Source organism: Carassius gibelio, chromosome B3 (assembly GCF_023724105.1).
Source record: "Carassius gibelio isolate Cgi1373 ecotype wild population from Czech Republic chromosome B3, carGib1.2-hapl.c, whole genome shotgun sequence".
Taxonomy (NCBI): Eukaryota; Metazoa; Chordata; class Actinopteri; order Cypriniformes; family Cyprinidae; genus Carassius; species Carassius gibelio.
This window is the reverse complement of record NC_068398.1, coordinates 48,913,734-48,927,854: the sequence shown is the minus strand read 5'-3', so window position 1 is coordinate 48,927,854 and position 14,121 is coordinate 48,913,734. Positions and strand designations below refer to the sequence as shown.

The 14,121-nt window shown below is 41.2% G+C and overlaps 1 protein-coding gene across 1 annotated transcript; it reads left to right on the top strand.

Annotated features, from left to right (window-relative positions):
- The first annotated feature begins 222 nt into the window (after positions 1-222).
- LOC127953072 (uncharacterized) lies at positions 223-13,626 on the top strand. The gene is made up of 7 exons (XM_052551964.1): positions 223-658; positions 914-1,103; positions 1,199-1,325; positions 1,475-1,721; positions 2,006-2,034; positions 10,682-10,906; positions 13,528-13,626. The coding sequence occupies exons 2-7, from the start codon at positions 1,021-1,023 to the stop codon at positions 13,624-13,626; spliced, it is 810 nt and encodes a 269-aa protein (XP_052407924.1). The 5' UTR covers positions 223-658; positions 914-1,020.
- The last annotated feature ends 495 nt before the right edge of the window (positions 13,627-14,121 follow it).

The window sequence follows — 14,121 nt, the reverse complement described above, 5'->3', positions numbered from 1 at the left end:
GGCACATGAGCCTCCTGACACTTATTTTATTGAGCTATTAAGACCAGGTTCCAGAAAATTGTATTTTTTTAATAAAAAATTTATGTGGTTGCATTCGCATATTACTACTCGGTTAAATTCACGCATGAATTTTCCTGCATTTAACTTGTTTTAGCGCCCGCCAAATAGATTTTTTCCCCTGCCAAAGTCTTATTTGTTCAGTGAGTAATGTAGATGAACTGCTGCCCTTGTGACAGGGCGCATGTTTAACTGAAAGAATGAGCAGAGCGCGCGCACACTTTTCACCGTCTCCAAAACGCATCCAAGTAATTCTTGGTTTTCTTTGACTAATCGAAGCTGGTATCAACAAGGCACATGCGAGAGAATGCAGCTCGGGACTACTTTGAAAAGATTTTAAAAAGATTAGCAGTCTTTTAAATAATACATGAATGGAGGATTTTCATGAAAGGACTACATTTTTTTTTTAAGTTCAAAGTTGTGATTTCGGTCTGTTTTCAGATTTTGGGAGAGAGTGCTGCCAGCAAAGACGGGGCGGGTGCAACTGCCACTTCAGATCCTGAAGATGATGGAGATGGAGACATCTCTACAGTGGACCCTGAGCCAGAAGTGGTCCATCGTGGATCACAGTGCAACATAAGATGTTTACATCGTTCATTAGGTAGTTAGCTTATATCTAGCATTCACCATACATGCCATATACAATCACAAATAAGGATCATGTCAAAAATTTTCATGATCTCCATGGTTACTATTTTGTCATTTCCACTTTTCAGACAGTAAACATAAAAAAATTAAGAACTCCATAATGTTAGAAAAATACATTTTTTACTGGGTTGCATTAGATAGTGCATGTGTTGTTACCAATGAATGTACAATGGTGAACAATTAGTAAGATGAATCTCTTTCATCTAAGGTGTTCAGGAAAAGCCTCAGATGGTGGATGTGGGGACTCCACTGGCCAGTCCTGAACAAAGTGATGATGAATGGTAATTTTCTGATATCATCAATCATTCTGGTGATATGTCATGGAGTCCAGGGGAGGAGATGTTGAGCGAGTCCTCTGAGGAGGAACCAGAAGAGCTGGAATCTCTCACTGACCCAAAGTAAAAACCTTTTTATTAATGGAAACTGTTTCTGATTGTGTATCAAAAAATGTCATAGTCAGAATTAATGTGTGTTTTCCTTTTCTTGTTTTCAGTGCTGTTGACAAGTTCATTGTTTGCCAGAGGTGGTTGCTGTCCTTGTTCACGGTTTGCTCTGCATGCTGCGGGGAAACCCAGGGACACATAATGCACCCGGAAGGAACTTTCATAAAAGTCAAGCAGGTAATGTCTTATTTGTCAACTGTCTATGAGGAGCTGAATTATAGTCTGTGAATGTACAGTATGTATATTAATAATTTGTGTCTTAACTATACAGGTTTTTTACTGGTTCATCTTAAAGCTGCTTGAGTATTGAATCTTGTATCTTTCAGGCCTGCGGAACTTGTGGTTATGAGCGTTACTGGCAAAACCAAGAGAAGGTGCATCGAAACATGCCTGCCTGCAACCTTTTACTCAGCGGTGCCATCCACTTCTCAGGTTGCATGGCTTCTCAGACAATCAGGATGCTGAAGCTGTTTGGACTGCAGTGCATAAGTCCTGGCACTTTTTTCTGCCATCAGCGCTATTACTCTATCCCTACCATCATGCAGGCCTGGAGGAATGAGTTATCACTTAAAAGTATCGATACTAATAAAATTAGTTTTTTTTTTCTTTTTTTCTCAATTTCAGGAAATGATGACAGAATGAATATGGCTAAAAACTAATGCAGTCTTGTATAGCAGACCAAAATGTTATAGATTGATAACAGCATTACATATTGTTTGCAAAAAAATAATTGCAAAGATGAGTCATTGTCTTAGACCCATTTGAACTGAAAACATTAATGTCATATATTTATGTTGCATTTCACTGCATTGGGTTAGCTTTGGAGACCTAATGTTCTAACTACTTACCTTGTACAGACTTCTCTTGGCAGCCCTACATTTCAATAGTAATGATAAGCTGATATTCTACTGTACTACACAACCCCAAAGTTGTTTTTATAGTAAGTATATGGAAACCACTCAGTTTAACAACCTGCTTAACAGGATTTACTATTTTGGTGTAGAAAAGCTATTTTGAATTGCAGTAAAATAATTTTTGCTCAAAACCTACTCTGGTCTGCTGGCTTGAAGAGGGCCATGCTCTTGTCTGAAGTTCATGTATGCTATCTGCAGCACAAAAAGATTCAGACAGGATGCTTCAAACCCTGGATGGAGTGTGAGGCAGGTAATGTCTTCTGGGGGGATCAAGGTTTTGGACAAAGGACCAATAGGCGTCGACCTCCCTACAGCACACACTCTCCACTGCTGATGGCATAGCCTCACATCTACCACACAAGCACCTGTTAAACAAATGTGCTAAGATAAACTCACTCTCCTTCCCTCCTTGTAGCTTTAGTGGTTGGTGTAATACCTTGTAAGAAATGACATGTAGACTACTTACTTCCTAAAACTTGGGTAAATATGAACTGTAAAAAGACACACCCCCTGTACAGTATAGGCTGTCAATTAGATGCATGATCAAGATGCAAGATCCTTGTTACAATGACTGTATTTATATGAACAGCATATTCCCGTCCTAGCCGGAAGACTAACTGCTTTCATACAGGTACTCCACAGTACATGTGAGCTCATTTACATTATGTCCGTCGGAAATACTAAGAGGTGAGTAGTATAACAGCCGACTAAGTTCGGAATTCCAGCTGTCCGGTTATGTTGTTCAGATATACGGCCCAAACGCTTGACATCTGCAGAAACAGAACATGCGGACATCTAGATCTAAAAGCAGTTACTGATTAAACATCGGTTAGCAATTTCTACAAAATGTCACGATAAACTATGTTGTGTGGAAATGCACAGAATTTCTATCCCTATCCAGACTAGCTGACCGCCTACATCCTACAACATTCATTTAAAATCTGGGATCTAAATTAATTATTTTAAGACACATGTTGCTGGCATAGATGGTGACAATCTACATGGGTGCTTGAAAAACAACAAAGTCGACAGCAATATTGCTAAATATGATTTATTAAAGATACTGCAATGTGATAAACATGGAGACAACGTTAGCCACAATTAGCCTGTGGTCACTCACCAAGACACCTGCCCAATTCTCAACTGATTCTCCTCATACCACAACTCTATCTCTCTCCTCTGTCCATTTACCCTTCCCCTTAACTCTCCCTGACCACTCTCTCGCCTAGGCGGCTCGTAATTATACGGCAATGGCCCATCGTAAGAGTTGACATTTATGCCAACTGCAACCTCTTCACTGTCTGACTCCATTACGAAGAGACGATGTTTACCGGCCGTTGCGTCACTTCCGATCAGAGCGTTTTTCACAACGGAAGTAATTTTAATCACAATTTCTTTTTAAAAACTGTTTTAATGCCAATTTATGATTAATTTCTTCATGCAAGTCCAGTTCCTACACTATTTATCTACACGTTCATTCACAATGATCTTCAACTTGAAAGATGGGCTTTAAATGCAGAGCACAAATTCTGAGTATGGGTCACCATACTTGGCTGAATGTCACTTCACTTTCACTTTCACTTTCACTTCCTTCTACTCAGTCTGCTCAAAATGATTACATGAAAATGTCAATGCAAGTGAATTAACACTCATGTCTAGTACCATTGGAAATGTCTCAGTGCAACTGGTACAATGGTCTCAATCTTACAATAGTAGATTAGAAGATAATACAGATCCGAAGAGTCAAGAGATATCTTGATTTATTTATTTATTTTATTTTATTAGTTTATTTGACAGGGACCGTGCCCAGTTCAAGCCCTGTACCAGAGTTAGCTGTAAAGCTAATTTACATCTGTGGTCCCAAGGAAGATAAAAAAAAACAATAATAATAAAAGAAAAAGAAAAAGAGAGAGAGAGAAAAAAAAAGCAGCAATACAGACAATATAGACAATTCTATCAAAACACATAAAAACAAACAAAATGTAACAAACAGTACTCGCATATAAACCAAAACACAGATATAGTTACACATTCCATGGATTAATGATCACATAATTGATTCGCCTTCAGCCAAGTTTTTAAGGATATTTTAAAACTGTGAAAGCTTTCACAATCTCTAATATAAGGTGGAATTAAGTTCCGCCTTTCTACTACAGAAAAAGAAAAAGCTGATTGTCCAAATTTTGTCTTTCTAAACTGAGTATAACAGTCACCTCTTACAGAAGCCCTAGTGACCCTTACATTTTCTCTGAAAAATGACACACATTGCTTGAGTGGGGGTGGTGCAAGATCATGGATCAATTTATACATCAGGCACATGTCTGCAAAACAGAGAAAACTATCAAAGGTTAATAAATTGTATTTTTTTATGATGGTGCAATGGTGATAGTTTCTTGGTTTTTTGTCGAGAACTTTTACAGCTTGTTTGTAAAGGGTACATAAAGGTTTTAATGTGGTCCGTCCCACCTGGGACCAGCTTGTAGAACAGTAAGATAATTGTGAAAAAAAAAAATCATTGAATGCAAAAACAGTTTAGCTGCGGCTATTGGTAACTGGTGTCTTATATGTCTAAAATTAGCCAAATTATCTCTGACACAATTGGAAATCTTTTTTATGTGTTTTTTAAAACTTAAATTAGAATCAATAATTATACCCAGATACTTGAAATGATCAACAATATGTATCACCTCTCCCATAATACAGATATCGGGTTGATGTTGTGTAACATTCCTCTTAATAGAGAAATACATACCCACTGTTTTGCTTACATTAAGAGTAAGACAATTCAGAGTTAACCAGTCTGATACTTTGGTCAACACTGCAGTAAGTTTTGCTGCAGCTTGTTCTCTAGTTTTCGCATGGGTGTAGATAACTGTATCATCAGCGTACAACTGGATGTGAACTTCTGGGCAAATCAATGGCAGGTCATTAATATATAAACTAAATAAAATTGGTCCTAAAATGGATCCCCATTAGTGCAGGGACCTCAGTAGTGCAGTTAGCAAAGGGGGAACATCTGTCATTAATCCTGGTGCACTGCTTTCTAGAATCTAAATAAGACTCCATCCATGTCAGATGGAGAGAAATTAATCTTTGACAGTTTAGATAACAGAACATTATAATTCACTGTATCAAACGCCTTCTTAAGATCGAGGAAAACAGCCCCAACAACCCCTCCATTGTCAAGGCTGGATTTTATTTGCTCAATAAGATAACAAGTAGCTGTTTCTGTGGCATTGTGTTTCCTGAATCCAAACTGCATGGAGTGCAGTGGAAAATGTCCTTGATTTAGATAGTCTAGCAACTGGTCACAGACTATCCTCTCCATTACTTTGGAAACAGCAGGGAGGATACTAATAGGTCTATAATTGGTTAAATTAGTCACATCTCCAGCCTTAAAAATAGGGGTTATAACAGCTGATTTCCAAGCATTGGGAAAAATTTTTTGTTTAATGGATAAATTTACCAGATGAATAATTGGAGTACAAAGGATACTTTTATACTTCTTCAAAAATGCACAGTCACAAGTAAAAACATCTTTAGCCTTAGAGTTCTTAAACTTACCTAAGATTTTAAATATGGAAGATTCTGGCACTTCAGAAATGCTAAACAGTGGAAGATTATCATTTGATGGTGAAATAACCTTTCTTTCTTAGACCAAAGCCTTGTGCCAAATCTTGAACTGAATTTATAAAATAATTATTAAACAGAAGATATTTGATCTTTATCTTTAATTAAATTTCCATGTACTTGCATTTCAAACTCTTTATCTCTGTTTTTGGTCTTCTTTAAGGCTCTATTGATGTTTTCCCAAGTTTGCTTACTGTTCTCTTTAGAATCATTTATAATATCAATAAAAAACTTTGCTTTTGCCTTTCTCAGTTCTTTTACAACTTTATTACGTAATTGTTGAAATGTTCTCCTATGGTGGGCTAACCCTGACTTAATTGCAGTTTTTAGTGCATGATCCCTCTGCTTCATTAGACTGCCAGTATTTCGATCTTTTCTAAAGATATTATACCCTGGTACTAAGTATGCTGTGTCAGGTGATGAGGCTGTCAGCCATGATTCCGACAAACAAAGGAAATCCAGATTTGAGTAGTTTTTCGAGTTGATCAGTCTTTGAAGCAACACTTCTAATATTTAAATGTCCCCCGAGTAACCCTTTCGGTTTTGCGTGCGGCTCCCATAAAACTTTTGCGTGATTTGTTGTTTGTAACAGCAAAAGGTTGCGTTGTTTATGAGTGGATATTTTATCACGCACTTAGATAGTTGGAAGCATTGGGAGCACGTTTGCCGCGACCGACGGAATAGAGCACGCTGGATTACTACTTTGGGACATCGTTTTATCGGGGAAGTCGCTTTGCCATCTTTCAGTATCATGGAGTGGATAACAAACTGGCTGTGTTGATCGAAGGTAATAACATGCTGTTTACTTTGTTTATGTTGCTGTAAGTTTGTTGTCCAACAGCAGCGCAGGGACAAAATTAGAAGGATAAAAACATAACATATCGCTATGGCTTTCTGAATCATAGTAGTGATCATTTCTCCTTGTTTGGCATTGATTTAAAACAAAAAACAAGTTTAAAAACTGTCAACTTGGGTATAGCAGGGTGTTGAGAAGCTCAGTGGCTTTTCTGCAGCCGTGCTGACAGAAAGATTTGTGCGAGGAGCAGATTACTGTGATGGGAGTGCCCTTTCCTAGGGTCCTCCTTGTAAATGACCCTTTATTCCCATTGAGTTTTAAAACCAACCAGGCTTGGGACCTGAGTTGATGCAAATTCCAATTGTTAGTTTCTGTCTTCATCTCGGGGGATGTTTGTCTTGGTCTGAGGTATTTAAAGGATTGCAGCAAAAGGATCAGGGCGATTTCTGTAGCCAGAAAGCCCGTAGTGTGTTGTGTGTCTCTTCACTTTATACTATGTATTTTCTAAGGTCAGGTATGCATATTTTACTTTTAGATTCATCTTACTTCATCAACTCTACACGCTGAAAGACAGAACACGCAGGAAACCTTCATCCAGCACCGGATACCTTCCTTGGGCCGAGTGCCTGGACCTTACAATATGTTTACATAATGTTCAACGTGTACATTCTGTGTATAGTGTATAATGTGTAGTGCTAACTATATGTATGTGCATATTGCACATTTTCACCTGTTGAAGTCTTTATGGTTATATGTTAATTGTTTCTGCAATTTCTGGAGCACGCTCCCAAGAATTTCACTCATCAAGGCACAATAAAAGTGACTTGACTTGAAACTCTTACTGTAATTGTTTTTTTCAGGCAAGCCACAGAAAACCAATGAAAATGCAGAACGTGCTTCCTTCTGTTCATCCTCTTTTATTACAGCAGGGAGACTTAATACACATGAAAAAGAGTTTCGTGATACATCAGATCTAGTTAACTGTGTTGAGGTACAGCAAGGTGTCTTTTTTTACAGCCAAAAACAGTAGAGGCCAAAGAGTGCCAATACATGTACTTAAAAAATACCACCTCTGGCATAGTAAAATTTGACTGACTTGAACTGTGTACAAAGATTGGAGAAGATTTGGAGTACTGTATGCAAATACAAGATCAAAGGCATTGCTTTAAATTTGCTGAGTCTCTTTTGTGTCTGTGCTTGCTGGATAAAGTTTCTACATTTTATATGCAACCACTGACTTGAACTCATGATAAATCCATAATCTATAATAACAGCTACAAATACATATTTGGCAAATAGTTCTCATCTATGGCGTTAATATTTTTAATAATTTTATAGAAACAATGTAACAAGAAATTAAAGGGGGGTGAAATGCTATTTCATGCATACTGAGTTTTTTACACTGTTAAAGAGTTGGATTCCCATGCTAAACATGGAAAAAGTTTCAAAAATTAAGTTGTACGTTTGAAGGAGTATTTCTGTTCCAAAAATACTCCTTCCGGTTTGTCACAAGTTTCTGAAAGTTTTGTTCGAGTATGGCTCTGTGTGACGTTAGATGGAGCGGAATTTCCTTATATGGGTCCTGAGGGCACTTCTGCTGGAATAGCGCGTGCTCCCGTATAGCAGAGCAGAGAGAGGCTGTGCGCAGACAATCACTGATCAGAGCGAGAGCGTCGCGAAATGTCACAAAAGGAGTGTGTTTTTGGTTGCCAGGGCAAGACAACCCTGCACAGATTACCAAAAGAGAAACAGCATTAAGGGACCCGTGGATGGAGTTTATTTTTACAGAGCATCAATGTTTGATCGGAGCAAGTGTTTGTGTTTGTTCCCTGCATTTCTAAAATGCTTGTTTTACAAACAAAGCCCAGTTTGACGACGGATTTGCGTATCGTTTATTTCTTAAGGATGATGCAATCCCAACGAAAAAGGGTCACGATTGTGTGTTGGAACCACAGGCGGTGAGTAAAACTGCTTCAAATATCTCTGCCTCCTTGTTAGTGAGTCCCCCTCCCCTCCCGGAGACCCGGGCCCCGCTCGGAGCGAGTCGTTACTGCTGCTGCTCTCGTTCAGTTTCAGTCTTCACAGCTGTCACAGCTTCCAGACGCTCTCAACACAAAAGCCTTCTCACGCTCGTGATTCTTTAGCTCCGCCCACACGTCACGCCTCCAGCCGCTCGTGTTTTTCCGGGAAAAATCGGTACAGACTATCTTTCTCTTATGAATATAATAAAACTAAAGACTTTTTGGAGTTATGAAGGATGCAGTACTACTCTATAGGTACTCAAGATTAACAGGATATTGAGTGAAAACGAGCATTTCACCCCCCCTTTAAACATATTTCTAACTGTGTGAACAAGCATTTCCTCTAGAGATGCCTGAATGTTTTGTCAAAACATTTGACTTTCTGAAGACACGTTAATGAGTACAAACTTTTAATATAGCATAGACTTACATTACTTAGTAGACTTACATGACATTATAGACTTCAAGGTCAAGCACACTTCTGAATGGTTTGTGTAAGTTTTTATAAAGCATTTTATAATAGTAGAAATCATAATGATTTGCGGCATTTTCTAATCAGTTTATATTTATATATAAGCTAATTCCTGATTGGAAAGTATCAGTTGGTAAACTATTTGAGTACTCAAAGTTTGCTACTGTTATAGCACTTTATATTGTTATACTTAAAAGTATACTTTTATATACTAGAAACTGAGCCAATTTAGTCCCAGGAGTATTGAAACAGCACACTTAATAGTATACTACTAGAACTTTATAAAAGTATACTACTTTTTGGTAAAGGTTGACCAGCAACTTGACCGACTTGGAGTAACCAGGAACACAAAACGAACCAGCACTGCACAGGTCACAGAGAGAGAATAAACAGGGAACCAAACCAGGCAGGAAATGAGGAAGGACAGTTAGGTATAATTAACTGATAATGAGTTAATAAGAGGGGAGGGGTTAGACAATCGATGCAAGAGTGCATGGCACATGAGAAAAAAAACAATAAAGGCATATGCTCACACAAAACAAAAGCACAAGCACATGGCAAGCAAAACAAACCACCAGCCATGTTTAATACAAGACCTAAACACACAACTGATGAGATCTCATAAGCTGCGTATTCACACAAAACATAACATGAAAGCACACAGCCTGTGAAAACACAAGCTGTGTGCTACATAGCCCAAGACAAAACAATAACATGAAAGCACGCTGCGGATCACAAACCACGTGCTAAATAGAACACAGCATATGCGGACAGAAAAGCTTATGGCCCAAGCACAGCAAGACATGGAGGGCAAGTGTCCAAACCCCGATACGAAACCGAAACTCAACAAAACATGAGTGCCAGAATCTGAACACCACGCTCCAACATGAAAAAATTAAACAAGTCATGCAGACGAGAGTGCACAACTCAAGCACTCTCGAAGCAGCGCGCTCACATGAAAACAACATGACAGGAATGTCAGGGCTCTGTCCATGAATTACACTAGACCAAAGTGACAGAACCCTGACACTACCCCACCACAAAAAGCGATGCCACCTGGTGTCCCTAACGAGGAACACCAAAAACAAGACAGGAACATGACATGACAACACAAGACCGACATACAACAGGCAACACAAGACAGGAAAAATCAAAACACAGGGACAAAGAGGGGAGGGAGGGGAGCCAAGCCAGGGCAACAGCCGAACACTCTGCAGGGTCTGGTGTGGACGACCATGGAGGGATGGGAGGGATGAGCCAGGGAGGCTCAGGTGGATAAGAAACCAGGATGGAGCTGGAGGAACAGACCAGAGGGGCTCTGGGTTTACTGACTGTGACGACCCATGTGTTGTGTGCGCCCTGGGTTGAATTGTGGTGCTGTTCCGCCTTCCATCTTATTACGCTCTGATGGGTTCATCGAGGACACCTGCTGTTGGTTTCCTGTCTTGCCTTTTAAAAAGCAGTATGACAACTGGCCAGGGGCTGGCTGCATTTTGTACTTGGTTTCATTTGGTTTTTGTTTTTGTTTTATATGATGCATCCAACATTACTATATACCATTACTCTCTCATGCATTTACTTAACTTTACACCACTGATTCCGGACTGCTTCATGCTAGACCGTTTCTTTATTTTTAATTTTATTTTGTTAATATTTGTTATTCACACTTTCTTGCACATTTTTGTTATGTCCTTTTCGAGCCATGGGGCATAACAATGGCCAAGGCAAAAGACAGAGTGGAACAGGCTCATGAGGATCCCAACTTGCAGCAAAGACTTGAGGCTTATGGACCAGTGAGTTCTGGAACAGACTCTTTCAGGACTGGAGGGAGCTCTGGAGATTCATGGACAATATTTAACTTTGAGGTAGGCCCTGGAGATGCAGAAACTGACTTATGGGCAGAAATGGTCTTGAAAGTGACCCAGGTAGACAGGATAAACATGAAGCAAAAACAAAGTCTTTCATGGTAGTGACAGTCGGAGTTGAAAAAAAAGGGTTTCTGGGTTCACACGGATTAGGATCTTTCCCATCCTGTCCAGTGACATTTGGAATGACGAGACAGGGCAATGAGCCTGGGCGGAGACGGAAGAGCAAGGAGCCAGGGCAGATCCACACAGGTATACAGACTGGGGTGGACTCAGGACTGGGCTCTGGGGCTGGTGTGGACTCTAGATAGGGTTCTAGAGCCAGAGTGGTAGTAGCGGAGTGAACACTCCTCTTCCCCTGCTTCTGAGAATGAGGTAGTGGGGAGCTGTCCACCTTGATAGATGCTGCAAAGCACTCCACCACCTCATGGAGTGCTGCAGTTTCAACATTAGCGGGCATGTCCGAAAAAAACACTGCTTCTAGAAAAGTTTTCAGACTTGCTACAGCATATTTGTTAGACCTAGGAATGGCTGGAAGTGGCTCCACCAACTCACCATTGAGTACAGTGGTCCGGGCGGCCCTCTTCCTTTTCATCCTCTGCTTTACCGTTGGCTTCAGAAGATCTGGACTCTGGCTTGAAGAGGGAGGGTGGGCAGAGCGGTCGCTGCAGATAGGCTGAAGAGACAAAGACAGAAAAGTGTGCCTGCTATGGAGAAGGCCCTGCTCATCTAGTAGAAATTCCATCTCCTTGAGGTGACATGCATAAATCAACAATTTTCCCTAAATCCAGGAATTCAGATCACCCAGCTCCTCCCAATTGATAGGATAATCCAGTCCAGCTGGGAAAAAAGATATAAAGGATGACTCATGAAATCCATGTTTCTGAAATGCCTCAAGAAGACTTTGAGCATAAATTCCAAAAGAACGACCATTCTGGAGGCACTGCTGCAGTCTCTGAACCAGGAGTAGGGTCTGAGGAAAACAAAACCTGCTGGTTTTGGAAAACAAAAGACCTGTGATAGGGCATAAACGTCTCAGGTTAAAAATGTAACCATGGTTCCCTGAGTATGGAATAAGACCTATGGGGAACATCTCGTCGTGACCCGTGTCTGAAGCATACATTGAAAAAACACCAACTTGTTGGCGGGCTACAGCCTTTGACGTCACAACCAGCATGACTATAAACAGGCACTGGGAGAACACGTCATTCACTTCTTTGTCAGAAGCTTTTCGTCTGAAGCTTGGCAGGAAGCTAGAGGACGCAGTGTCTAGTTTCCTACTCAGGGAACCATGGTTACATTGGTAACCTGAGACGTTCCCTTAAAAGTTGAACATCGTACTGCGTCCTCCAGGGGGCGCTATGGGGAACAGTATACCCACACCACCATGCTGAGGTGAGTGCAGGCCAGAATCATGGCGAAGAACCAACTCTACCATTTCCATGGGAGATGCCCCTGGGATGTTCTGGGATGCTCTCATGGCACTCTGATAGAGCAGCTCATAGATGGAATGACGCATCTCAAAACAGTATGTTTGAGAGTCATCAACTCGATCTATGGAAACAATACTGGAGCGCTCTGTGGAAAAAAACTGAGAACTCAGTCTCAAATGAGAGGAGAACACCGAGCTCAGAGTAGTGGGCTCATAGGCAACCCTTCTTGGAAAAAGGGGAGTGATGCTAAACTACCACGAGAATCACCCAAATAGCCCCTCATGTTGAGGGAAGCGATGCTTTAAGTGTATAAACAAATACACACTGGCTGAGTGGAGCCCAAGGAACCAAGGTCTAATCATCTCAAGAAAGGGAACGAGGCAGAGCACGTAACCCTTACCGTACAGGTAAGGGTTACATGGATTTTAAAAGTGCACAAAGTGTTCCCGGCACACTGACCACCATGTGGTTTTGAGAAAGTACACAAAGCTTAGCGTGTGTCCCTTAAGGTTCCTAAGCATCGCAGAGGCACTGAATTGCAAGGGAGAGGCAAGCTCAAATTTTACAAACCTCGGGCGAGGGGAGCATCACCTGAGGCAGTATATACAAAAAGACTTCTGTAACTGCCACCTCCACTTCCCGCTAGATACGACAGCACCACTAAGCAGCCTGGAGACCCCTAAGGGTGACCTGGCCAGACATCCATGAAATTCCCTGCAGTGCTGTGCCAGGGCTGATGATCAAGGAAGGCTCCCGAAGACACCTGTAAACTCACAGTTTATTAGTAGACACATAACCACCAGCAATTTAATACACAAGTATGTACAGAGAGGGTTACATACTCACGCACCCTCCTGTGCAGGAGCCCCACTCAAGGGGCGCCCCCTTTTAGTCTGGACCATCAGTAAGGTGGTTGCTATGAACATAGAACCAGCCAAAAACATTTTAGGTCTAGCATAGGAGACTGTTATGCGAGAGGTTTCCACCTAACCTCGATCAGGTGGAGAGTTGGTAGATAGAGGGGAATTAGGAAGGAGTGGATAAAAGCAGAAGTTAAAAATCCTAAAAGGGAAAGAGTAGATACCTCGGTATCACTTTGATTAAGACGAGAAAGCTGCTTCATCTGAATCACATTCCTTAGATTCTGCTTTCCTCCTTGTGAGCCACGATTCCTCTAACCCCTGCCCGCAGGTCGGGGAGGAACGCGGGTCACAACACTAGCTGTCTGTTGCCGTCTTTGATTCTCAGATCGACACAGACCAGGACCCCTATGTTGTTCGGGCTCAGACCTGGACATTCGCGGAACGAAGGATCTATAAGCAGCAGAGCATGCCTTCGTCTTCCTGAACCTCTCGATCACCATCTCAACAGAAATACCAAAATGTTCAGAAGGCAAAACCTGAGTATCGAGAAGAAAGCCTTTTCCTTCTTCCCGATGTCTGCCAGGTTCATCCACAGATGTCTCTCTGATGCCACCATGGCCAGCAAGTCCTGCCCATGGCAGAGGCGGCCTGCTTGGTAGCACGGAGAGATCCGTGGTGCGGCACAGCTCGGCTACCTGATCAGAAAAAAAGATGGATGCGAGAAGAAAATTGCTTCTTTCATTTCTTTTTTGATATCTGTATGGAGGTCATGCAGAAATGGAAGGCTCACCTGAGCTGGAGGGCTATGTTCAGAAAGATAATGCTCATCTAGGTTTTTTTTTTTTTGCCTCACAGCGTCACCTTATTAGCGCACTTTCATGGCAAGTCCAACTTTGCTGTGGCGCCATCCAAAACCTCCAACAGCTCTACATACGCAGGGCAGGAGAATTGAGAAGGCTCAGCCTCAGCTTCTTTCACA